At 44.4% G+C, this 26,756-nt stretch overlaps 1 protein-coding gene across 5 annotated transcripts in view; it reads left to right on the top strand.

Annotated features, from left to right (window-relative positions):
- The window catches only part of EXD3 (exonuclease 3'-5' domain containing 3), a 430,752-nt gene that overhangs the window by 191,188 nt on the left and 212,808 nt on the right, over nt 1–26,756 (top strand). For all 5 annotated transcript variants that reach the window (XM_019540506.1, XM_019540505.1, XM_019540504.1 and 2 more), the window contains exons 19-20: nt 3,865–3,918; nt 5,686–5,817. In XM_019540506.1, the coding sequence (XP_019396051.1) occupies nt 3,865–3,918; nt 5,686–5,817 (186 nt within the window). The remainder of the gene's footprint in view (nt 1–3,864; nt 3,919–5,685; nt 5,818–26,756) is intronic.

Below are 26,756 nucleotides of genomic sequence, written 5' to 3'. Positions count from 1 at the left end.
TGGGTGTGGCAGCCATTGAGAGCGGGCTGGGGATGGAGCTGATTTAGCCAATTTGGCTGTGGCCGAATTGCTGAACCAGATTTGGCTGAATTGATTTGGGACAGTGATTCGAATCACCGAATCAAATCACTGTTCCCCAAATCTGTCACATCTGAATCCAAAGTGAATACTAGCCACTTCACACAGGCTTAGTATCCACGCACCTGCTGCCAGCAATGAGGATCAGACCCCACACAGCCCCCACCCCCCATCTGCCCCTGGTATGCCATGTTAAGGAATGGGTTGAGGTTGGGGTGTTTTTGGCACTCTGGCCAAAAATGTTGCTGACCCCTAGTTCAGATGATGGTGTGTCATTTGTATTCATGGATTTTCAAGGCTTTGGATGGGTGAACAGAATCGCCCTTTGGTGGCCAAGTGCATTTATGAGCACAGTAATTGGAAGTAAATCTGACTGGCTGCCTACACCTCTCCACCCAAGTCACACAGCTCCAGGAGTAGCTTGGGGCTGCTCAGAAGAGCTTCTGGAGAAAGCAGCCAGTGGTCCTGAGGAGCCCAGGCCTGCTGGGAGCTTGTGTGGGAGGAGAAATGATGAGCTACCTAGGGCACTGGTCCCAATGTTTTTAGACTCTTGGCATGGGTGGGAAAGGACCGGCTCTTAGTTTGAGCTCCGTTTTTTCTTTGCACCTCTGGCACAGAATAAAGCAATTCGTGTCTGGCAAACAGACTGAGAAGGACCACAGCTGCTGCACCCAGGTGGAGAATCTCTGCCCTGGGCAGGATGGCAGAGAAGGAAAGCAGCTGGGGGAAGCAGCATGGCACGAGGCTTAGTCTTGGGCAAGTTTCAGAATGGAAATAAAAACAGGGCTGGCAAGAGGGCTGTAGAAAGTGGTGGGGAGGGGGAGGAAGGAAAGCCAGAGAGGGAAAAGAGAAGTACCCCTGCCCCTCCTTGCCCCATTCAGTGCACCCAGGCGCTGCGGGCTTGTGGCCGTACTCTGCCCCACTAGCACCAGCGTGCCACAGCACCCTCCGCGGCACAGGGAGACCCTGCTCCCCCTCCCCTTCTTTCCTGCTTCAGCTGAGCACTGTTGCTGCACGGCTCCAGCCCCTGCAGGGCTGAGGTGTGAATGGGACACAGCTCCTGGTGGTGGTGACTCCACAGCTCCTGCAACTGCTGGAGCGGACACCTGGGGGTCACCCTGCCCCAGGCTGCTGGGCTCCCACCTCAGACTTTCCCAGCACAGCCCCCTCCTCTCCCCTCCGCAGCCCGACCCAGCTAGGTGGGCATGCAGGTACTGATGTCCATAGAGCCCTGGCTAAGCGTGCAAGCCATAGGGCCAGACAAGAGGCATGGTGATCTGAAAAGGAGGAGGAGGAGGCAGAGGAGCTGCAGAGCTCACCACAACAGCCATCCACCTCCCGCACCTGTCACAGCAGGACACCATCACCTTCATACCCCCTCAGGGCCAGTGCGATGGGGTGGGAGCAGCCCCGCTTCCCACAGCTGGGAGGGAGGGATGGGAAAGGGCAGGGGGCGGGCTGGGCAAGCAGTCACCACCTGAGCTAGGTAGCAAAATCAAGCATCTTGTCTGCAGCCGGCATGCACGGTGAGGGTGGGAAAGCAGAGAGGCATGGCAAAGTCCCAGACTTTTGCTGATATTTAAAAACCACCTGGACAGAGATGGGAGAACCCAAAAAGATGACATGTCCAGGAAAACCTGGACATACGTTAACCCTATTGAGTCCAGTTTCAATTCAGGTGACACTTCCATACCTCTTGAATAATTCTCCTATATTTTTAAGGACTGCAGTTCATTCTCAGACATATAGTACATTAGGTTTTACTTGAGGGTGTTATCATTGCTACTTCCATTTGAAATTAGCCTTGTTTTCAATAAATGCATTTTGCTCCTTGGCCCAGTTATAGCAGATACATACTACCTCTATAACTGGTTTGTATCGGCTTCTGTGCTGTCAGTTTACTTTGCAGTGGGCTCTAAACACCCATAAAACTGGTTTATAGAAGTAGCTTGTCTCCCACCATTTCCACCAGCTCTTGGTCCAGTACCAGACCACATATACCAACATGCTGCTACAGCCTGTATTGGGTTTCTTTTTTTATAATTGAATCAAGGTACTGTGAATAGCCATTATCTGGACAGCACCAGAGCTATGTTTGGTTACCTGTCTCTTACAACTGAAGAGGAAAGAAAGACCTCTTTTCCCAGACTTACATTTCACATTGATTTCTGCTGGGTGTGTGCTACCACGCATTGCTTCTCTCTAGCCTCTGTGTACTTCATCCAGTTAATATCCCAAAGAGTGAAATCAATGCAGGGAAAAATGGTTTTGCTTTATTTTTTTATTTGATGTTATTTGCATTGTCTCTATGGTGCCTTTCTAGATACGCTTGAATTAACTAACCCTAGCCACAGAAAGTCTGAATCAACTGTCCTGGCTAGGAAATCCCCAGACTTATCCTGAAGTACACTTAGGTCTGAAGGAGGTCTCTTTTCCATCATTAGTAAATCCCTGTAAGGTAATTTAACAGGTGCGATTCAGCTGCATGTTCACTAATGTTGCCTAAACTCTTCTAATGATTCACCCTCAGGTAGTCAGATTTTAGACTACCTGGTGCTATTGTGTCATACTCACTGAACCGAGCTGGCTGGGTGATGTCACTGCCATGACCTCAGGCTTCTACTTCAGGTAGGGGCTTGTGCCTCACAAAGATGATGAGTTTGTTGTCTATGGTAAAATCCACTGCCTTAACTGTGAAAGGGTGTTTTAGAGGTTGGTGTTAATCACTGTCTCTGAATAGAGCTGTTAGCCAGCCCTGTAATGTTGCAAAAGAAAGCAGGGCCACATGGGAAGGCCAGGTGTGAAGAAATCTCTGTGAAGGTCCAGTTAGACTAACCCCCATCTACTTGGCAAGATTTTGCTCTGCATGAGCCAGCTACAAAGGAAGACTTTACCTTTGGGGTTCCCCTCTCTTTTAAGGCTTTCCTTTAGGCTGAAAGATGTTTGTAGCCAGAAGATGTTTTAAGTACTTCTAAGAAACACACAGTATAATTGCTAAAGCCTTGCATTCCTTGCCTGCAGGTTGTATTATTGCCTGCTTATTCTGGGAGAAAGACAGAGAAACCGCATTGAATTGACTACAGTTTCTCTTACTGTTGTTTAGGACTAGTGTTGATAGTATCCAGATGGAGCCTCTCAATATCCTAAACAGGGGGATAGCTGTAGCAATAAGCAGCTGGTTGTAGAGAAATCATAAGGTTGGAAAAATCCTTCAGGGTCATCTAGGCTAGTACTCTTCAGAGATGCAGGGTTCAATATTCCTAAACCATCCCAGACAGATACCACTCCCTGAAAACCTCCAATGAAGGAGAGTTGTGACCATGGAAGCACTGTTGGTGCATTAGCTAAGTGGAGGTGCTGGTTATGTGTAGAAGTTCTTCTATCATTATGGCTATAGAAACAGGTACTGGTAGCAGGGTGAGGAAGAGCTGAAATGCTCCTTAGTCACATGGGAATGAATCCCATTTTAATCTTTGTAAAAGAATTTACTTTGAGATTTAATGGTTTTCTTTTGTCACCAAATTGTTCCAAACCTGACTAGTGAACCCTTTAGTGTGCTTGCTGGAAGGATGGGTCTTGATGGAGTCATGCAGTAGACTATGCTTCAAACTTTCTTTGAAGTTTTGCACAAGTCACTTTATCCCTTTGTTCCTGTTCCTGTCTGTAAAGTGAGATAATAGCGTTTAGGACTGTGCTAGGATCATTTCATTAGCATTTGTGGGGTCCTCAGTTTGAGTTCACTGGTCATTTTGACTCATGTTAATTATGGCTTTTCCTTGTTTGCAGATTGCCTGGCAGGAAGGAAGGGTCATTTTAACCTCTGGACTCCCATATCAGATGGTAAATACATTTCTCTTATATAGTATAATTTTTGGGACTAGAATACACAAGGCAGAGGAGAGAAGTCGTCAGATGTGAAAGCAACAGCTGGATGAACTTTTTCATCTGTTTCCTGTACTGAAAGCCATTGATATGCAAAAGGGTCTTGTTCTTGCACTGAATATCAGAGGGTCAGGAATAAGTTTGTTTCACTTCTCATGCAGCCAGTATTGAGAGCAATTGCTCTGCATCTTAAAAGGTAATAGAAAGCAAACCCATCTCTGAACAAAGTGGCTCTGTGCAGCTTATCCGGAGTGATTAAATACAACTAACTTCCCATCCATTTCATCAAGGAGTATAAGGAGATTCCTGTTTATTGAATATATCCACACTGACAACACTATCTGCTGTCTATAATGCTCTACGGGTTTTTTAGGGTCTTGGAAGAAATAGGATGGAAGTGCCAAACATGATCCCAGTTTGAATTGTTGTATGCATATATAAAAAGTTAAACAGTACTACACTCAGCACAACTACAAAAGCTTATATTCCGCAATGAATCAAATGCAAGTTCCCTCTCAAATACTATTAGTGCATTCTCAGAGGGAATATATTTAACCACACAAGTGAATAATTACGATATATTATGATACCCGTTGTAGGAAGTCACATGTCTTGTGATCCACAAAGTGATTTATAGCAGTAAAACAATTCAGGATTGCACATGTGGATAGATCATGGATCTCCCCCATTCCAAACCACAGATATAAGATGATGACCCAACTATATTTGTATTATCTTTTTGCTTAGACCTGGATTGATTGCAAGCTGCATCTTGCTGGTTGATTATTTCATATGGTTTATTGCTGGGCCTGAAAGAGAACTCTAAATATTTAATCTGGTTAAGACTATGGGGTCAGGCCATGAGTGAGAACTTCCACTGAGTCAGAAACTTCCATTGGTCAGGGCTTGTGTTAGGAGGCAGATCTCCAATTCATGAATGTTGTGTCGGAATTGCCAATGGAAAATAACCATCCTAGGATGCATAGTTTTGTTTCAGGAAATAGCTGTTAGAGTTGGATCTGTAGATTTTGTTCTCCCTTTGTGGATAACACAAAATAGCAGAGGGTTTGCTTATAGTAGACTTTTAGACTTAATTGATTGCTGATTATCTCAAGGTACTGAGCACCTTTATAAAGGCTAAACTAGACACTTCCCAAATATGCACTCCAGGTTACAGACATCTGCACTAAACCTCTATCCTGGAACAAACGCATAGGAAGTAGCCACATCAACCCTTGCAAGTTCAATAACCATTAGCTTGTTTGAGGTAAAAATAAATGACTTGTGCAAATAAAGCTAGAAGGGGTCAGATGGCTCCAATTTATTTCAAGTGCTATCTCCTCATCTCGGCTTGCTTAGCTGCATGTCAGTGTATGATCTCTCGTCTGGGTTTCACGTGATAACCATGGTTAAATACAGTCCTATGTCATTTCAGACAACACCACTCTACTTCTGTATGCTAAGTTACAGGGAAATTAAAACTGGCTGTTGGGTACAGCATACTGAACATTAGACAGTTCCAGCATTCTCAAAACTCTTTGCAAAGGTGTCTCAAATTACTAGCGTTAAATTATCATGTGTGTTCCAAATTTAGTGAATAGGCACACAATAGCATCAAACATTATTTGATGTAAAAATCAACTCTGGTGTGTTTTAACGAGTCAGATCCCAGTGTCTTGAATACATGGTTTGTCATGTCTTTGGTGTGTGACTTGCCTTTGGCAGCTGCAGTCCCAGGTAGGAGAAGGGAGATGTTTCTCTGTGAACTGTTCAGAAAAAGCAAGGGAGCAGGCCCTACAAGTTCTGAAGCACTTCAATGTTCAAGTGGCCCTGGCAGATATCTTCAGTCGCTGTCAGGTAGGAATCTTTTTTTCTAAATTAATATCACTGCTCATTTGGTTTAAGTACACACCATTGTAGTATTCTGGCTTTATATCCTTGGATCTTCCTGTGGGTTCCCAGGGTTCCTTCCTGTACTTTTAAGAAGGACTCACAAAGCAATGTGTTTTTGGAAAGTGCTAATGTCCTTTACAAATATTGGTGACCATGACCAAATCAAAAGCATATGAAGCGGGTTAGCATTTGGCGTAACTTTCAAGTTTCTGATATTTAGGGTTTTGTTTCGTCTTGATGATCATGGATATTCTTTTCTCTTTGTTTCCGAGTTCTTTGCCTAGGACACGTGCTGTTTTAATTATATAAAGCATAGTTAATTGTGGCTATATGTTCTGATATCCCTTAATTACATTAATGGAAAGGGAGAGTTTTACTTGGTTTGGAAGGCCAGGATTTTGTTTGAGGCTGTTGGGTTAGTTCATGTTTTTGCTGTCTGATGAATCCAGACTATGTTTGGGATTGAGTATTCTTGGACTGTTTTAAAAAAAAAAAAATCTTGATTGCGTTAGGCTTAATTCTTCTTCATCACTTCCAGTTTCACTGGTGCATTCATTACAGTAACACACTGTAACTTATCCCTTTGAAAACTGTAATATAAGCCGACTTGTGACTTCAACATTTCTTATCTTATCAGGGCTCTAAAGATAGGAAGAGAAGAAATACACAAACCTGACTAGAAAAGGAGCATTCCCTTACGGGTAAATGAGCCAAGTCTAGCATTTCAGTAATGGTCTGGCTCAATGCCGTTTGGTAGACAGCTAGCAGGGTTTCCTAGCAGTGTGGAACTTTGTGCATTTTATAGCAATAGCAGTGAATATTGGGAAAACACATAGAAGCATACTCTTCTAGAATTCCACTTATATCTGATTTCAGTAGTTGTTGAAACAATGTCTAAGTCGCTCAGAAAATGAGAGTTGTCCAGCTGTTCAGGACGCCCACAGGATGGGAATAGTAGAGAGCCAAGCAGATGGCATAGACATAATATGGGTCACTTGGTTGATCCTGCTTCAGGACAAATGGGTATATTCAGATATCAGATAATGTACTAGTTTTGTGGCTTCATTCTTTTCAGGATAGATTTTATTCCATTTAGAGCAACTGGCTTCTTGGTTCTAATTTTTTTTTAAACCTTTGAACCAAACATGTATCCTGTACATTTAACCAAGATTCCATAAAATGAGAGCATTGTTGCAGGCAGCCAGCCTTTAATAGACAATTAGAGCAAATAAATGCAGAGAATATTTTTGCTGCAAAAATCAGTGGGATGATATATCATAAATGCAGGTGAGCATGTGACATGTGGTATAAAGTTGACCCCTTACTTTATGGTCCAGATGTTGGAGCTGCTTAGTTCTGCAGTTCTTTTCTTGTGTGTACTCCTCTATGCTCATTCTTACTGCTGTTATGAAAGCTCTACCTAGCAGTATATATTATACACCCACCAGCTTCCAGAAAAGATGCTTCACTTGTGTCTCAGTCATGGTAAGACAATTGCATTTGTTAACATACCTGGCATTATTTTTTGTCAGATTGCTTTGAATTTTGCAAGGCTGCTGACAGGTAAATAAAGGAAGAATAAGATTGTAGGTGTGGTGATATAAAGATTCATATATCTGATTCAGTATTGTTCTGTATAGTGGTATACGCCCAAGACCTTGTTGCAGTTTTTTGTGATATACTGATCTCAATCTACTTTGGTAGTTTTACGTCCAGATTTTTTTTCTGTTGGATATTATAAACAGCTTAAAGGCTGATATCCATTCTTGGGACTCTCTTACCTTGCCTGTAGTCATTTCTATGCCATATGTGTAGCCACATTGTAAGGATGTGGCATTTTAGTGCTGTTTTGTGTTCTCAGGGACTGAGAAAACCCTGATGTCCTTCAAGGTCAAAATTGCTGTATTGATAGTTTAATCTATACAATAACATTCTTATAAAGGGGAACCTAAAACTTTTGGCAGCTGTGGGCCTAGAGGAACTACTTCTCTAATTACCCTTGATTTCCAAAGGTGCGGAGTACTCAAAGCTGTCCCTGACATCATTGGGAGTTCTGGGTGCTCAAAGATTCAAAATCAGCTTTCTAACCTGTTCACCCTCTTTCTTTGTTTTCACAAAGCTCAGCTTAATGGTGTCTGAGCTACAGAACTCTCCATGGGGAATGGTCCGTCTGCTTGCCAGAGGGCTGGAAGTTCATTATCAGCTGTGATCATCAATCATAGATAAGCATTTTCTGTGTGTTGCAGGAAGTAATGTGGCATCCTGCCTGCCTCTCTGTCTCATGGACCAAGGGCTTGTTTTGTCTCTGTCTTGTATTCAGTAAATTATTTGAGGGAATATGTCAGCAGATATTATTACTGTAACAGTTCCTACGTGTACCATTGGATGTATAAAAATAGATGCCAGTACAGTTTTGCATCCAGGATTGTTATGAAGTGTGATTCCTCTTGTCAGCTCCCTTGGCATGGATGGGGGCCCGCTCCTTATAGCTGAAAGGAAGAGGACATGTCTTGTTCCCCTGCCATGAGATTAAATCTTTTAAAGTTAAAATAAGTGCAAGTTGCTAGTCCTTTATGTTTTTGGACTTCTCTCTGGGACCTGAGGGAGAGTGTGCTTAGTCTGCTCGTTTGCTCTGTGTGTTTGAGTCTCCCACATGTATTTCAAGTGAATCTTCTAATCATCTGCTCATTTGTGAACTCACTGGTAGCTTCTTCTTCCCTCAGATAAATATGAGCTGTTCCACCAGAAGGAATGCAAGTGGTGGGCATGTATCAGAGAACTGAAGATAGTCCACAAATCATCCATTCCACTTACTGGTCCCCATGCTTGTCATAAAGGACCTGGAGAGGCCTTCAGAGAGTGCCTGTGTGTGTTTTTTAGGAGCAAGTGCAGGTTGGCTGGAAGACAAGTTCTTTGATTCTTGAGGGCTTTCCTAGATTTGAAATGACTGATTAAGGGAAGTGGGGGAAGTCCAGTGCCTGCACATTCAAAGCAGTATGGATGCTGCACTAAATAAACCTGTGTAGCAAACCAGGTCCATATTGTCAGAGAGAGATGGGGGGGAGTCTTATGTCTTTTCCATCTCTCTGTTCTACGGTTCCATGAGAGGTTCCTTTATGAAAAGTTTATTTGAACTGTAGAAACGCAGACATTAATTTACTTTTTTAACAGTCTGTACAGTGCTGTGTTATGTGTCTTTATTTACAATATTTTTGCAATGGGTCTGGAGGACTAAGACAGGTAGTTAGCTGTGTTAGTCTGAAATCAGGCAGAAAGATTCTTATCCTATTCTTATTCCATTTCCTGGATTAGCTTTTATAACCTGTGTCCCTCACTGGGTTAACTGCTTTGTTTTTCTCTCTCCTACCCACCTTGCCACACCCAGCAGTGCCCCTTCCTTTTTCCACTCTCCTTTCCTATCTTTTGTAATTTAGACACTGCTTTCTATTTAGAAGTTCTGCTTCCTACAGTCCCTTCTCAGCATCTGATGTAAGCTGCGGCTTACAAAAGCTTGTCTACCTCTGATTAGTTAGTTTATAAGGTGCATATCTACCCTGCCTTCTGAAGTACAAAGACATCCCTTTCCTTTTACTGGCTGAAGTATGATGTATTGGGTAGGCACATTCTTAACAGTGAAAAGCCACTAGTCACAAGGGAGCTAAATCCAGGAAAGGGAAGCAGGAAACACTCCATGATAAGTAATGCTCTGTACAATTGTAGGATTTTTGCAAGTGTAAATAGACGGTCTCTTTCACTTCATTGAAGCTCAGATCTGAACTAAGCGAGTTACCTGTACTGATATCTTGTTTAACTTCTGCAGTGTGAGAGAGACCTGTGCCCTTTTTGTTTCAAAACCACTTTCCTCATTGAAAGACTTCAGTGTGGGACCAAAAGTAAGCAGGAGCCAAGAGGAAACCGCTACTTTCTGAAAGATAGAAGCTGAAATGTTACAGCAGTTTTAGCAAATGTCTCTGTCTTTGTGTGGTTAAGGTAGCAAACCTCATAGCTATGAAGCTCCTCATGTGCAAACTCTGATTTGCACAGCGCGAACACAGTATGGAGCAATCCATTTAACAGGGACAGCAATGAAGGCCTTATGCTTAGATGAAAAACCCTGTGCTTGAGGCAGTTTGCAGGAAGCTTTGAAGCTAGCCTGGGAACCCTGGCAATATTAGTTGATAATTAGTAATATAGATCCCTCAAGCTGTTGTTTAGGTTGAAAATCTGCACATTTCTGTCACACCAATCTGATCAGCAGGCCTTTTTGATCCTTTCATGTGGGTTGTACTGTTGGTCCAGACGATGATGAGAACTCCCAGCCATCGCTTTTCTCACTAACTTGCAAGCAGAGTTGCTCTCTTCCTCATTTATGGTATCATGGAAGTGGGACCAGAGCGGTTTTGTTTTGTGGTTCCTTTCTCATGAAGGCCTGATGTAAATTTCACAAAAGGGCAAGAGTCATTTAATTTTTTTTTAAATAGTACATTTTGCTTTCTGGTATGTGCTGAACACCAGCTGGATGAATAAAAGGGTCCATGATACCTAATGGCTTTTTCTTCTCAGGAAACTGCATGCTGGGGATGTGCCACCACTGGATAGAAAAGGTAAATGAAGGACATGCGTTAACAAAACCATGTCCCAAAAGGTGAAACAGAAAAACTCAAAATCCATAGAACCCGCAACACTTTGGCTTTAAGACACTATTAAGCCTAAGCGTTGTTGGGTCTCCAGTCACTTTTTCCTCTGCAGCGAAAATCTTTGGGAAGGGATACGTTTAATTCTGTGTGCATATAAATGGAATCTAGCACCATATAAGCAAAGCAGTAACAAGGACCATATGCACTGGTTTTACAAATTTGGGAGCATTGTGAAATATAATATCAGTTTGAAACTCTCTGTGGTTTAATAAAAGGCTCATCCGTCAGATGCAATTTGTCAGCGCCTACAGGTGAGGAAAGACCTTAGATTAGCTGCATCTGTACTTTCCCCAGATGTGAATTAACAACTTATTCCTTATAACCTCTCACCCTAAAATGAAAAATCAGCCTGAGGCTTGTCCACTATGTAATTAGTGATTTCTTGCTCCAGCATGCAATTGTTCAACAAGAAAGGGTAAGACCTTCTCAATCTTACTGTTTATGTTGGGCCTCACAATTTAGATGCATCTGTAACTTGTACTGCTTAGGTTCTGCCTGGGAAACTGCGCATGTCAGATTCTTTCTTTCTTTCTAGCCACAGTGGAAGGAACAGGATTATTTGCATTTGAGTTAGGAGGCATCAGTAAGTAATAATAGTGCTTAAAGGCTAAACAGTGCTTTTCATCTACAGATTCTTTAAGAAGGATGTCTCAAAGCCTCATTTCTAGTTTGAACAGTTTTGCACGACAATGACTGAACATCAGCGAGGTTTGTGATAGTTTACTGAAGGCAAATGGCACAGGACACGTGAAGCAGAACTGAATTGTTTTCAGCCAACTACACCTTGCATTTTATCGCCTTTCTGTAAGTGTTCTCCTAACTGATAAAGAACGATATGTCTTTCCATGGAAATAATAAGCTCTATCTCTGGATAGCATCCGTTTGTTTGCGGGAGGGAATAATGTATATGTTTTTGTGTACACTTTGATGTGAATTCCTAGGCAGGAAGAAGGGTGGGTTTTGTTATGTTGCACCTGCCTTCAGAGTGGTATCACATAATGGTGCTAGCTGTACCACAAGTACAGCTGTGTAGGATCAGTTCATGCAGGATCCTTATGCTGTCCTGGTTCCAGTTGGGCATAATATCTAATGTTTTTATAATAAAGGCAAAGAAAAAGCTTAATGCCCCATATCAGTTATGCAGTGTGATCTATTAAGAGAAAAAGAGTCTTTCTGAACTCTTTCAGCCAGTCAGCTCATGTCCTGGAGAATGAAGCCTATAATTCCCAGCCCCAAACAAGCTTTCCACTACATTATCTTCTGTGTATAACATAGGGCCTTAAAAAAAGGTCTGACTGGGCCTAATTCTCACCAGCAAGCCTGGACTGTATTGCCTGGTTCCCACAGACTCTACACTTCCCTGCCAAGATTTCAGTATCTTCAGAAATCTAGTGGAGCATGAAGGTCACAGTGAGGGAAGAATGACAGCCTGGGATTTTTTCCCCCTTTTCACCAGCCAGGAGCAGACTGTTGTCTCTCTAAGATGTTGACTGTTTTCATAGAGTTAGCGTGAAGTTTATATTTTACACAGACCAGTGGAAGTCAGATATGGGAATGCAGGAGATCAGCTGTGTTTCTTCAAGGAAGATGGTCTTATGTTGCAGATCCTTTTTTCTCAAATGTCTCCAAAATTTTCACTTGTAGTGCAATTTGCCCTGCAGTGTTTTATCTATAGATCTTCTTTTTTGTGCATTAGTGTGCAGGAGACGCATCTTGGGTTCTGGGTTGTATATTTATGTGCCTTCTCTTTTCATATGCAAAAGTAAATGTTAAACTTAATAAAAATGGTGTCAGTTTTTTGGTGTGTTATATAGAACAGTGCTGCAAGTAATGAGGCTAAATGACCTATTCAAATTCAATTATCCTCAGCTTACAAAGCAAATGTTTTCATTTGAGGAATATCCTCCTTACTTGAAACCAGACTAGTCATCCAGCTCTGAATGCAGCAAAGGTATGAATGTGCATTTTTCACCCCCCTGAATAGCAGCAGTAGCTGGGAAAAATGCTGGTTTTAGCCAGTGGAAACAGAACAAGCAAGCAAAGTCCCAAATTAGTATTTAGACTAGCAAAGAAAAGAAGACATGATACAGCACAAAGTAAACTTCCTTTTATAGTGTTCTGTACAAGGCTTTTTCCTCCTCCTTTGGTTTTGGACAGACCAGGGAAGTATACTGGTCAGCAGTGATTCTGGTGAACTGGGAAAAAGTAGTGAAAGGTCACTGAGTGACAAAGATTGAGTGACTGTAAGGAAAATGCAGAACCCTGTAGAAGTCAGTGAAACAGCTCTAATTCCCAGATGTCCTAAAGAAACTGTCCCCATGTTCTCTCTCCGATGTCATGAGAAAACAGAATATTTGTAGCCAGTTTAAGTTCTGTTGGTTTTTAGTTCAGGGGCAACGTTCAATACATTTACTATGTCAAGACATCGTAATTCCCATGTCTCTTTGTGTTCCATACACTTCAGAGCTACTTTTTCTTTACATCGTTGCCCTTGTAGTGTTTATTGTATACACATTCTGTTAATGACATGGCACTCAATTCTGCCAGTGCATATAAGGCAGTATATCATACTAGAAGTATAGTGCATGCATCTTATCTGAGGTGGTTTGTGCATATTCCCGTTTAAATAATAATGTGATCAGCCTCACTAGCATTGCAGGTGGACTGAATTGAATTTAACTGTCATGGAAGACTTCCATGGCTTCCTTGAGTCCTTGAGAAGTCAAGGTGACAGAATTGTGACATCTAAGTTTTGTCAGAGCAAGTTCTGTCTTTGTCTTAAATCCTTCTTTTCTAAAGTGCATACTTCTGAACTGTGCTACACCCTGGAACATGCCAGAGAAATGCTTGTCTCAGACAACCCAGAGCAGAGGAATTATCATGAGACTCTTTTCCTGTTATGGTAAGCACAGGTTATTTAAAGCTCCTTTATGCTAATGAGCAACTTAAATTCTTTTGTTGCTATATTCATTGTGATGATATATTTTGCAGATACTTATATGAACCATGCAATGGTTTTTGGGTAGTGGTTAACGTCCACAATATGTCTGTGCCTCAGAGCCATTACCCAGTCTTCAGGAATTTCTCAAGACCTCTGCTCAAGGTGACATTACACACTAAGAATGCACATACCAAACTTCACCATAGATTTTACCAGATGTGTAATTGCTTGACAATATTCATGGGAAGACCTTTAAGCACCACACCACTTTTTAATTGCAAAAAGGGAACTATTCATATGGTTGGATGTGTAAGTGTGTGAAACCTACAGCTAAAAAAACCCTTGTTTCTCTGTATCAGGGTGCAGAGGGGTATATATTTTCATGAAGGCTTATACTATATCATTGGGTCGTATGAGGACATTTTCAGTAAAAAGCTAGTAGATGATGAAGATGTCATGCAACATGTGAAGGCTTACATTAGACTCCCTTCCCCAAAAAAGGTGCATCTGCCAGATGCTTAGCAGGGCAACTCTGTACCTAGGACAGCTGTGGCACATGGGTCAGTGCCAGTGGTGGCAGCATCATGAGTCATCACTGTGTCTATGTTTATTCCCCTTGACAAGCTGCCTGGGCTGCTGGTTGCCCCCTTTCCCCCTGCCCCCTAGCTATGCTGCTGGCATATGCGGGAAGTGTCTTACTGATGACCTTAAAAGAGTGCTTTCCGTTTATGAGCCCTACTCATCCAAGGATCTCAAAGTGTTTAAGAACCAGAAATGTGTAAAGCCTCACAATACCCTAGAGGACTGTGAAAAGAGTGGTCTCTAGAATGCTAAACAGTTTCTTCAGGGCCATGCAGAGCATCAGTTGCAAACACAATAACTGAATCCAGGAGTCCTGACAAGCCCAAAATGGATAGCAATAGCAAGCTCTCATACACAGCAGGGTTTTGTTTAGAAAAAATTAAGTGTTTTCTTTGAGTCAGTAGCTGAAAATAGGGCTTGGGCTAAAAGTGGTATCTTTAGTTCCCAGGCTTGTCAGCCCCACCTTAATTTTTATTTCAGGTTGGCTAAAATGAGGGGGGTCTAGAATATAACTGCGATGTACAAGCCTCTGTTCCAGCAGAAGGAAGCATGTGGCCTCTGATTTCCCATGATGACAAATGATTCTGTCAAGGAAAAAAAAAAATAGTGGGAAGGCACAATAGTGTTTTGCCAAAATGGAAATTGAAACAGTGCATGTTTTGGGGGTTATAATTATAACTAAAGAAAACTGTATTTTCATAAATTTCAAATCTAATGAATCTTAGTTGTCGCTCACATTGAGTTTGGCAGCTTCATGTAGCCTCTACTTTCTTCACCTCCTTAATGTTCTTATTCTTTATATGCTTTTCTATCCCTTATTCTTACATTTCTTATAGTTCTGTTTTTCCCATGATATGTCCCACTCATATAAGCTGATCACAAAAGAAGATGCTTCTGCTGTGAGTTTTGTGGAGGAAGTAGGCCCTCTGTTTCAGCCTAACGTGCTCAGTCTTGATCTGATTTCCTGTAGAGTAGGATAAGGCATTCTTGTGTCTCTGCCCTACCCCTGCCTCCAACAGCCTGGCATGTGTAGCTGCTGGATCCCCTTATAATATTTGCTCTGATGAGCTGTGGTTGGATAAGCAGTTTCTGAAATAGCTAGAACTGAACCCATTTAGGGCCTTATAGGTTAGGTTTAGGAGTTTTAGTTCAGGTTGAAATTCATAGTAGTGTGGTGACTGGGCAGTTGAATCAGAGGGAGAGAGAGCAGAGTAGTTGTGGTCCTTAATCAACTGGAGATCACAAGCGAGCCAGTGGAGGAAGGAGGGGAATGAGAGATGCTGAGACATGACCTGGTGTCTGGAAAGAGGAACCTCAGTAATGGAGATGCCCAAGAAAGGATAGAGACAGAGAGGTCAAGTAAGTGGCAATCTTAGTGGGAGCTGGAGTTGGACCAGGTTGGAGGTAACAGGTCACAAGTCAGCATGGAAGCCGAGATCCCAGGGAATGAGGGGGGAGTTGTGTGGGAAAAGATGGAAAACTGGCACTCAGTCTGGCCAAACAAGTCCCGGTTTTACTTTTTGCAACCCTGGCTAACCTGAGATGTTGTTCACTTTGCGACTGCTGCCATATTGTCTCACACTCCTACGTATGACTATTTAAATGAGTTGGCCCACAAGCCCAAAGTACAAAAGGAGCAGCCTGCTGATTTTTCCATGTTGCCTTTCAGAGAAAAGGAACAGGTGACTGTTGAATGATAGAGCTACCTATAGCAAACAGGTAGAAGAGAGAGGAGGCAGTGGTAAAGGATGGCTTTTACCACTGCATCCTCCCTCCGCTGCCTCTGGCAGCCTCTGCTGTTGGTTCCTCCCCCAAACAGGGCCTTCCCTATATCGGCAGCATTTAATGGTATTTGCTGGAGGGCTCAGGTTACCCCAGTGAAAATAATCGGTTATGCAAAGTTACGCCATTTAGATTAGGTTTCTTATATGTGGCCAGTGAGGTGTGAAAGTGAAAGTTAATCTGCTCTGCAAGCCCTAGGGGCACTTTGTAAATGCTAACTTGATATGATACCTTTAGGCTTGGCTCACAGGGACGGAGCAGCCCCTGCGATACAATTTAAAAGGAAACAATACCCAGCTGGTCAATTTACATCAGCGCTATGTGGCTTGGCACGTCAGCAAACAGCCGCCCTGCCCGCCAAATGGGATCACGTAGCTTTCTACCTTAACAAAGATGAAACTCCTGAGCAGAACGAGGCTGGGAGACTTGGGCCTCGCTCCCCGCCCAAGTGCTTCCATGGTCTTCAGTTAAGGAGAGGCTAACATACGTAGGCTCATTATTCACAGGGCAGAGATTAGGACTGTTGGATCCAAAGCAGCATTCCTCTTTGCAGCAATATTAGTCTGTAGCTGGACGGTTCCTTTTACAGGTGCATCTGGCAGCTCTGTGGCATCAGCCCATCAGTGGGCAGAGCATTACAGCACAGGCATTATTTAGCACTCAGCTGCAGGTTGTAGCCTCCAGGCAGAAACTGTGTGTGTGATTTCAGAGGCTGCTGTCATATGCTTTCTTTTTTCTGTGATTATCTTCCCTCATGCCCCATGTCATTGGCAACCTCAGGATTTTAATATGTGGTCAGGAGCTGAAAACAGTTGATTCTCAGTCTTCCTATCTAACCCCCACCTCCCTGTTGCCATATGTGCATGAGTCATATCCGTTCATTTCTCTGATACCGACTGGACTTTTGCGGCTCCAGTACAGTTATGGGGGGGAGAGATTAAATCTATTCTGCTTCTTGCATCTTCAGCAAAACAGGAGGCTCATAGGAACACTGCATGAGAGAATTTTTTGAAAACAAATTTTTCCTTCCTCTTTGTAAAACTGAGTTGCTTTGAGGTCTCTCTGGCTGGTGGTGCCAAAGACAGAAGGTGAAGGTGCATGGTGCACATTGACCACACTAAGGGTACTTAAAGCACAAGCATTCACATGTTAAAGCTTGTTAACTTGTTCTGAGTGCCCTCTGAATCTCTCAAATTTACACCAGTTTAGGTGAGGGTTAAGTCTTGGCCATGCTACTTAGCTTGTATTAGTGTAACTTTGGTCTGCTTCACGGTGATAAAATGACCAATTTGCAGTCCTCCAGCATCCCAGGATGCACTGCTGAGCTCCCTTTCCCAGAGCTGGGAAAGAGACCAGGTGTCCTGGCTCCTCGCTATACCCTTGCTCACCAGCCCTCTATTGTCAGGTCAGAGCTGTGCAGGCAAGAAATGGTATTAACCTTTAACTTGCAACTGTTCACAGAACAATCAAACTGTAACAGTGCTTAACATTCCACAGATTTAGTATGGCGAAGGAGAATGTGTAACTTCATCCAGTGAGAAACTAAATCTGATGCACTTACAAAATGCAGAATTACCTAGAAGAGATAATGTATCAATAAATAGCCTATACATAATATCATGTGCTTACTGCCTAGTAATATGTGTGGTCAGGGCTAGTAAAACTCATCCAGAGATCCTGGTTTTCTCTGTTAAAAAAAATCCCCAAATCTCTGATTAAAACCCCAAAATTTGTGTTTTTCCATGATTGGAATGAAACACCACTCTATATATAGGTATCGTTTGAACGCAGTGTTTTATTGATAGATTTACTATTTTAAAGCAGTTTGGAAGCCTACCAGTGCCTCAATCATTATAATAAAATAAATTCTAAATACCTATATATTTTGGCATGTGATTTTGTTTGTTTTTTTCTCATAGAAAATCAGAGCTGCCACTGCCCTCTTTGCTCTCCAGGACATGGCTCAACTTGCAGCTGCCCCTGCCCCCCACTGCTTTGTGGCACTGAGCATCCCTGGTACACTAGTGCCCTGCCCTTGCCTATGACATTGCCCCTCACTCTCAATCCATAGCCCCACAGCCCTGCTGGTCCCCTTCACTCTTGTCCCGCAGTCCCCTGGCCTGCCAGTGCCCCCACCCCCAATCCACAGCCCCCAAGCCTCAGCCCTGCTGGTACCTTTCACTCCTGACCTGCAGCTCTCTGCTTCCCTCTCTTGCTGGAGGGGTCTTCAGCTGCCAGGGCTATGGGACCCAGCGACTGCTGCAGCCAGAGCAGTGTGGAGCTCAGCCCTTCCCCCCCTTTCCCATGGGCAGCATGGCTGGAGCAGAGCCCGTGGAGGGCTGGGAGGATGCAGGCTATCTTCTGTGGGGCTCAGTGCTCTGCACCCTGTTGCCCTCCCCCTGGGGCCCTTCATGGCCCAGCAAGCGGGTCCCAGTGTGGGAGGGTGGAGCAGGGCTCAGTGCTGTTGCCACCATCATTGGGAGTCCCACACCAGCCGTGTTGCCATGATGAGGCACCTCCTGCCTGCTCAGGAGCAACGGGGGTGGCAGCGGCAGCACAGAGTTGTGCCCCTGTGCTGCTGCTTGGCCATAGCAGCGTAGCTGGCAGTGACACCCAGTCTTGCCACCCTGCTTTGCTCCACCATCCTGTACTGGGTCCCTCCTGCTGGGCTGTGGAGGCCACTGAGGGGAGGGCAGCAGGGTGGGACCCACCCCACCCTCTGAGGCATCACTTCTGGTGCCCAGCTTCTCCCTAGGAGTGCATGCAGCCAGCCCCCCTGCTGGCCCCTAGATGAGCTGCCCATAACCCCATCCTGCTTCTCCATCCAGGCCCCATGGCCGTGCATCCCACCCCTGCAGTGCCCCCAACCCAAGCCGCCAACCCTGGCCTACTCCCTCCCTCACTGTGGCCACCTCATTTGGCCCCTCCACAAATTGCCTCTGCTTCTCTCATAGACTTACCTGCAGGCAGCTGGGGGAGCTGCTCCCCACTGCTGCCTGGCTGTATTGCCAGCCATGTGCATGTGTGTGCGTGCATACATACACATGGCACCCCCCTGGAGCTCTGCCAGCCTGCGAAGGGAAACCACAGGTGTCCCACATTTTTCTCCTTTGAAGGGGAAGATCCATGTTTTTCTGCAACAAACAGAAAACCCAGATCCCTACTCATCATCCATCTCTTGGAGAACATATTCCTAGACGTATCCATTTCTAGATCTGTTTTTTTCAAAAGAGTGGACTGTAAATTTGTTATTAGCTCCCATCCTACAGATCAGACAAGGAGGAAAAAAACATGTTTTCTGGGTTTTCTTTTTGTAGCAACTGAGGATTAAAATGATTGTAGATAGATTAATGGACATGGTATAGGTAAGATGGACAAAGATGTGAGGACAAATGCAAGTCGTTACCTGGATGAAATCTAGAGTAGCAAAACTTCAAAGACACTTCTTATGTGCAGAAATGTTGTTGGTTACCATAGGTCCAAGCTTCCAGTCTGTCATATGGAGAGCAGTCTGCACTGAAGCTGTCGTTAAAATATTATTGTTGGGTAGAGAATTTAGAGGAGTAGACTGGGAACCAGGATTCTTGGGTTCTGCCACACTTTCTGCACCATTCACCCACTAGATAACCTTAGGAATATCGACTCTCTCCATAATCTTTCCACTTCTGTTTCACATGTGGAATATAGGTGACAGTACTGATCAGCCTCTACAGGTTGCCTTATTAATGCGTGTAAGGGCTTTAGCACCCTGCCATAAGTGCAAGGAGTAAACCAAGCACTTGTAAAATGACTGCACAATGAACTGATGCAACAGGAATCTCAATAGAAAACAATATACCTATACATATAAATCAATAAAAGCTTAAGTCATCTCTATTCTCTATATAAATCAATAAAAGCTTAAGTCATGTCTATTCTGTTCCTTAATAAAATGGCATTCACCTTCAGTTTAGTGCTAAGGGTAGTATTCAACTGATTTGTTAACAAAGAGTATCCTAAGTGGTACTTTGAAGTCTCCACTCTTGAAAATTCCCAATGTATTGCCATCATAGTTAATCTTAAGTGTCTCCATCAGTACAGAGAGCCTTCCCCGAGAGAGAGCTCAGCAGGGGCTTTGTAGATCTTTTTGCAATTCAATTCCATGCCACCAACAGTCTTAAACAGGCTAAGGATGGGTCTCTGAGGAGATTTCTGCCAAACTCTCAAAGACCTCCCAGATATAAAAGTTGCAGGGTTTCCTTTGCCAGTGGGCAAGGCCAGGGAGAATGTGCAGAGGCAGATTCCCCTAGTTAAGCTGGATCTGTCTGGTTATTCTTTCAATTGCAAGAATTCATCCATGTGTATATACCCTGTTGCTTAGCAGAAGAGAGCTAGCTGTGTCAATAGGGGTATGAAATAAAAATGCCAAGCTGCTAGAAAGCAGAGTTAGGCTGAGCAGTAATCACCCTTAAAAGGTTTGAGGCTTCATTACTTTTTTACCTTACATTACAGTCTTTCAGTGTACCTCTAAATCAGTCAATGAGAGAACTGAAAATGCACAAAAAATTCAAGCAGTGTTGTGTTCCTGAACTTAAAACAAAGCTACAATAATATTCCTTTTCTCTAGTGGTATAAAAGTTATCTGGCTCTCTTTATAGGCTAAGAGTAACATTTTCAAAATGCCTAAGTAACTTTGGGGCCCAAGCCTTTTTCATAGCTAAGTTAGGCAAATAGGAGCAAGAGTGTTATTACTCTTAGCTCAACTTTTTTTTCCCGTGGTTTCCACAGAGGCCGGCTCTTTTTCCTTAGGTTTTGGCCTCTCCTTGACACTGACTGTTTTGATGGTCTTTGGGGTGGGGGGGGGGGGAAATGTCATTCTGTATGATATTCAGCACCAAAACCCTCTTGATTCAAACCAGTTGGTTGTGGGAGGGCAGGCAGGTTCAAGCTAACTTCTGCAGACTATTAGTAGGGGATTAACTAGGAGGCTGGTATGTGACAAACATTTCCTGTTCAAGTTCTTTGTTGAACTTAGCAAATCCGTTGTGAAGCATGGTGGACCTGGCTCCGCCATTATTTTCAAAGGAGTCTTCATAGAAAGAGTGCGCAGCCCTTCTTGAATCGGAATAGAGTACAAATGATGTCCTTCCCCCTTGAAAGGGCTGTAGGGCAGTGGTTTTCAACTTTTTTCCTTTTATGGACTCCTAAAAAATTTCAAATGGAAGTGTGGATGGACCCCTTTGGAAATTTTGAATGGAGATGCAGATCCCTTTGAATTGTAGGCATGGGTATTTGCATACTTGAGTGATTATAATCATCTTTCTTGGATCCCTTAGACCATCTGTGGACCACCAGAGTCTGTGGATCACAGGTTGAAAACTACTGCTGTAGGGCTCGTACATGGGTCAGAAAAACTGAAACAGGTATGGAATCAGCTTTAGGAGGTGCTGTAGCCAGGGAGAGGGCAGCCTGGATGAGAACACATGGGTGCTGTCTACTGTTTGACTCTGGACATACTCTGTCACATACTCCTACCCTGTTCTGCCTCACCCTGTATCTGTTGCCTTCCTTCAGTATTTCCTTTCCCAACCTTCATGTCTCCATTTAGCTCCACTTCTTCCAGCAAACCCAACCAAAGAATGTTTTAAGTGCCTGTGTCGCTCCTGAATCATTTACCACTTATCCCAGTGATTGTCTTTGCTTGCCAGGCCTCTGTAACTTCCCCTTTGTCTGCCTGCTCAGTTCATGCCGAAGCTTCTTGGAGAAGGTACTGCCCATTAGTCTACAGATGACCAGCAAAACATGGTCCCCATTTTCTGTCAATCCCTATGCCCAGCCATAATGTAAATACTCTAATAACAATAGATGAATGGTCCACACGACTGCAAGCTCAGAATTGTTACTTCAAGCTATCATTATGGGTCAAATTCACCCCTCCATGTTCTGGAGTAAATAGACATGGACTTTTGGGCTAAATACACAGATGGACAGAGTGATTATAATTTAACCACCAGTAGGAGAAGTGAGAGCAGATGAATACAGTTTAGGAATGAAGCCACTAATCTGAAAGCAGTCAGGCACAAGCTGAAGGAACCACCTCAGCTTGGGCAGGGACAGAGGAGGAGAGAGTGAGCTAGGGGTGCCCCTCATTCCTGACCTGCAGCCCACCTTCCCAGCCCTGCAGGAGGGGGCCCCAGGTGCCTCCAGGCCCTATCCCCCCCCAGTGTGTAGGGTAGGAGTTGGATATGTGGGGAAGGAGGTGTATGTGTGGAAGAAGGGGTATATAATGGGGCGGGGGGGATGTAGAGCTTTCTGGAGTATGGCCCCTGCTTATTTGGGGCAGGGTTAGTCCGGACTCACCAGAGATTGGCCCATGGTGGCCTGGACTAGCCCCGCACCACTGGGGCTCTGCACCAAGCACTGGTGAGTCTGGACTGCCCCGGTGCCATCAGGGAGCCCCCCAGTGGCATGGGGCCCATCCGGACTGTCAGGCACAAAGCTCTGGTGAGCCTGAATTGACCCTGCACAATCAAGGGGCCCCATGATGGCACGGGGTGGTCTGGGAATGCCCACTGGTGATGTGTTGGGGGACAGTGGAGGGACATGTGCTCTCCCAGATTCTGCAGGGCATGGGGCTGCAGCTAGGCCAGACCAGCAGACTTGGTGTTGCTGCCAGCACCGGGAGCCCCCACACTGCTGCTGTCTCTGCTTTGTCAGCCCCGCACTGCTGCTACTGCCATGGGGAGCCCCTCATTGTTGCTGTTGCCAGGAGCCCCATACTGCCACTGCCGGGAGTCCCACATCACCACCAGGAGCTGCCACTATTGCCCTGGCTGGGCAGTACCTCCAACCCAGCCATCAACTGCAAACCCTTCCCTGAGGGCACCTGGTTCAGTGGGCATAGCACACTCCCTACCTCCCTCACTGAGCTGCCAGCACCACGTGAGTCTCAGTGCTGTGGGGCATGGTGCTGCAGCCCAGCCAAACTCACATGCCCCACAGCAGTGGGATGGCCATGGTGGTGTGGAGTTGCGCTCCCCCACATGTTGCCTATACCCCACCCCATCCCCATAGACTTACCTGCAAGGAGCTGCTCCCACAACCCTGCCTGGTTGTATTGCTGGCCATGTGTGTGCGCACACATGCACGTAGCACCTCCTGCCTCTGATCAACCACCCCCTGCTTCACCCAGCCCCAGGCAGCTCCTTGCAGGCTGGAACTCTGCCAACCTCCAAGTGAAAACCCACAGTTTCCGATTTCAAAGGGGAAAATTCAGGTTTTTGTCCTTTAAAGGAGAAAATCTGCATTTTCCCATGGGACGCATAAAACCTGCATCCCTGTTGATGAGTTTTGCTCCTGCCCTTGGAACGGTAAAAAAGAAGGATCCTTTTGCAGATGTGTTGCAATATGACAACATCTATCACTGATACGTAGGTTCGTGTATGCAGGATTTGCCCTGCTTTCCCTCCATGGTGTAAGCGCTGTTCTTAACAGTAATTTGTTTATGATAACAATACAAATGCACTGATTTCTTATAAGGAAAAGGAGTTGCAGAATATTTATTTCTGTCACAGGTCTGCCTTATTACGGCTTCTAATTTTAAGCATTTTCTTTCTTTGGGTCTGGATTTTCCAAGGACCCCCATTGAATTTCTGTAGGAATGGAACACCTAATTCCTTCAGGCTTCTTCAAAACCCCTAGATGTATTTAGTTTTAAACAGAGGAGTATAAAGGGACCTCTAGCCAAAGTTTGAGGAACCCCTGCCAGAGACTACAGAGACAGAAATAAACAGCTGGCTAATGAAGATGAAAAACTTCCTCTCTCCATAATCCAAAACACTGCTTTACACATTAGGATGTTTGTTGGCCCAAGTGCAAGTGTTTGTCTTCTTAGTCCCCTACAGCTTGAAAGTAACTGGGTAAAGTCGTGAGCTGCTGTGTAAAGTGGATAGCTGCCAGCCATGGTGGTGAAATTAGATGGGCATCTTTGTGGTACCATTTGCTCTGGGGCACATAGGCCAGAGTCCCCAACACAGTTGTAATCACTCAGCCCTTTAAAAAAAAGAAAAGAAATAGTGAGAAACCAAATGTCCTTCTCTTTGAGAGAAGCTGGAAAATCTTCTCTGTATTTAAATTTCCCATGGCTGCAGTTTGAAGTTGGCACACAGTTGGCCAGGGGGTTATCTGAGGTCATGTACTCAAATAGTTGTAGATAAAACAAGGGCCTGTTTGGATTGGAAATCTCCAGAGGGCTTTTCCTTTGGAAGAGGGTAATGATATTGCAAGAGGACATGAGCCAAAATAAAGAGTCGACTCCATATGCAGTAGCTCAGTTGAATAAAATGAGCGATGGAAAAAAACCCTGAGATTGTCTGTTTTCATTACATGTTATTTTCTGAAATTGCTGCTGAGATGAAGGAATTGGAGCAGAGGAGAAGGAGCATTGCTGCAGCGAGGCCACACATTCAAGACTCAGTTTACCATGCTGCTGTTATCTGAAAATCATAGTAGCTTGAAGAGAGGGAAAAAACAGACCCAGGCTGGGGACTCTAATTTCCATTCTTAGCTTATGTTTCCATGTCCCTATAGGTTTCTGTCCCTAAACGCACCTGTGTTCTATTCTGGGCTATGCTCCCATGTTGAAAATTCAGTGGGTAATTTGTAGGGTCAGCAATGCAGTTCTTCATGTGTAGGATCCTGCTAGAAAGCGTCTCCCATTGTGTGCAGGTCTTCAGCTGAAAATAATCCATTTCTAATAAGAGATTATCAATTGTGTCAAGCACGTAAAGAGAAGATTTAGATGATTTTTGGACACTAAAGAAGGGAATAAGGCTCAGCCAAACTTTTCTGCAAACCGTTGGGGTTTTTGTGGGAAAATATTTGCTCACCATTTAATAAAGGGCAGTACAATAGAGCACATTTGTACAAGAAATCCATGCCAGCGCTTTTCTGAGTGAAAAATTATGCATGTAATAGCAACTTACCCCCTCACAGCTCAGTTTGCTTGTGACTTCACAGTCTGTTATGAAAATAGTTGAAATGAGCCAAACAAAATCGTAAAACCAGGGAGGAAATTAGTCATTTAGCCTTTGGTGGCTTTTATAACCCTGGCACATTGAGATACCACAGTGATGAGCATTGCTGCCATCACTGGACAGGTAGAAAGTGAGCAAACTAGAGAACAGGAGCCAAGAAGTCTGGCTATTAGGGGTGTGCGAAGTGGGCCCTATTTGATTCGGATTCACCCCAAATCAGGGACAGTGATTCGATTTGTTGATTCAGATCACTGTCCATGATTTGGTTCAGCCAAATCCGAATCTGAAGATTCAATGCTGATTTAGAGAATCAGCGATTCAGACATAGACACAGCTTTAAATGATTTTTCTACATACCTCAAGATACCAGGCACATCTCGTGAGTGCTGCAATGCTGGGACACATGGAGCGTCCCACAGGAGTGCAGGGGCCCCCCACCATGTGCTTGGCGGAAAACCTGGAAGTGGACCAGAAATGCTTCTGGTCTACTTCTGGGTCTGCTGCCGAGAATGCTGGGAAGCCCCCCACGCTTCTGTGGGACACTCCATCTGCGCCAGCATTGCAGCACTCATGAGCCACCTGCTACCTAGCTGCCGCCAGTCCCACGCTTCACACTTTCGCCCATCTGCAGCTCTGCCCTTGCCACTTCTCTCCCAGCTGCCCAGAGCCAGCAGGAGACTGGGGAAGCAGAGGTTTGTAGAAAAAACATTTAAAGCTGTGTCTGTGTCCGAATCTCTGAATCTTTCCGAAACTCTCTGAATTGGTTCAGAGGGTTCTGATTTGATTCAGACAGATTAAAGGGTCCTCTGATTTGATTTAGATTCAGAGATTTGGCCACTGAATCAAGCCAAATCTCTGCCAAATCAAATTAGGGACCAAAGCTTTGCACAGCCCTACTGGCTATGTCTTTTGGCCTACCCATCTTTCCAATGTCCTGGGGATTTACATGCTCAAGGAGAAGCAGGTCCACTTTCTTGGGCCATGGCGGCAGAATGAAATAATAGAAGCCAAATTTCTTAATTTTGGTTCAGAAACCTCTAGCTTGTGCCTCTTAACCCACCGTGTGAGAGCCTAACCCGACATTAATGGCAGAAAATGACGTGGCATCAGCTTCTCAGACCTCAGAGGTGACTGCTGCAGGATAAGCTGCATGAGCAGACTGTGGTAAGCCAGTTCTCTTGTGCGTCGGTGGAGGCCCTTACTGTGTTGCTGAGTATTCATTTTTTGGGCTCTTAGTTCCTGCATATGGTCAAAGGAGGAGGAATCCCTCTGCCCACACTTAAAATCTATATTCAGTGTGGTTGGGCAAGTCTTGCAGAGCTGACAGATGCAGATGTATTTTTCTGATTTCTTTGTGATGAGTGGCACGTAGGCAGTGCTGCTTAGATGCTTTTCTTAAGGTCTGAGAGGGGAGGAGGTTAGTGTTAGGTAAATTGATTCTCTTCTGGAGTAGTCATAAGGGATGCTGTAAGACCAGGGGCGGGCAATTATTTTGGGTGGAGGGCTGCTTAATGAGTTCTGGTGAGCTGTTGAGGGCTGCATGGGCAGCTCCATCCCTTGACAGTTGGCCTGCCCCCTGGTCACAATCTTGGGACTGAAAGTCCCAGCCCTAACCCCTAACTTTTGTCCCGGAAGTTCCTCTCCTTGCCCCCCTCGCCCCAAAAATATTCCTTTTGGGAGGGGGAGTTGCCATTTTAGAACCAGAAAAAAACAAATCACACACCAGAAGTCAAACACCTACTGTAGTGTATTTTAATTTTATTACAAAAAATATTTTTGTCGTTTGTGTACTCTATATAGAGGTGATGGCATAATAACTCAAAAAATAAATGCTGAGTCTTGTACACTGTGGGGGTTGTGGTTAGGTGTGGGGGGGGGTTTTGAGGG

The sequence above is a fragment of the Crocodylus porosus genome, unplaced genomic scaffold (genome assembly GCF_001723895.1).
Source record: "Crocodylus porosus isolate Cpor-Errol unplaced genomic scaffold, CroPor_comp1, whole genome shotgun sequence".
Taxonomy (NCBI): Eukaryota; Metazoa; Chordata; order Crocodylia; family Crocodylidae; genus Crocodylus; species Crocodylus porosus.
This window is presented reverse-complemented; position numbering and strand designations above follow the sequence as displayed.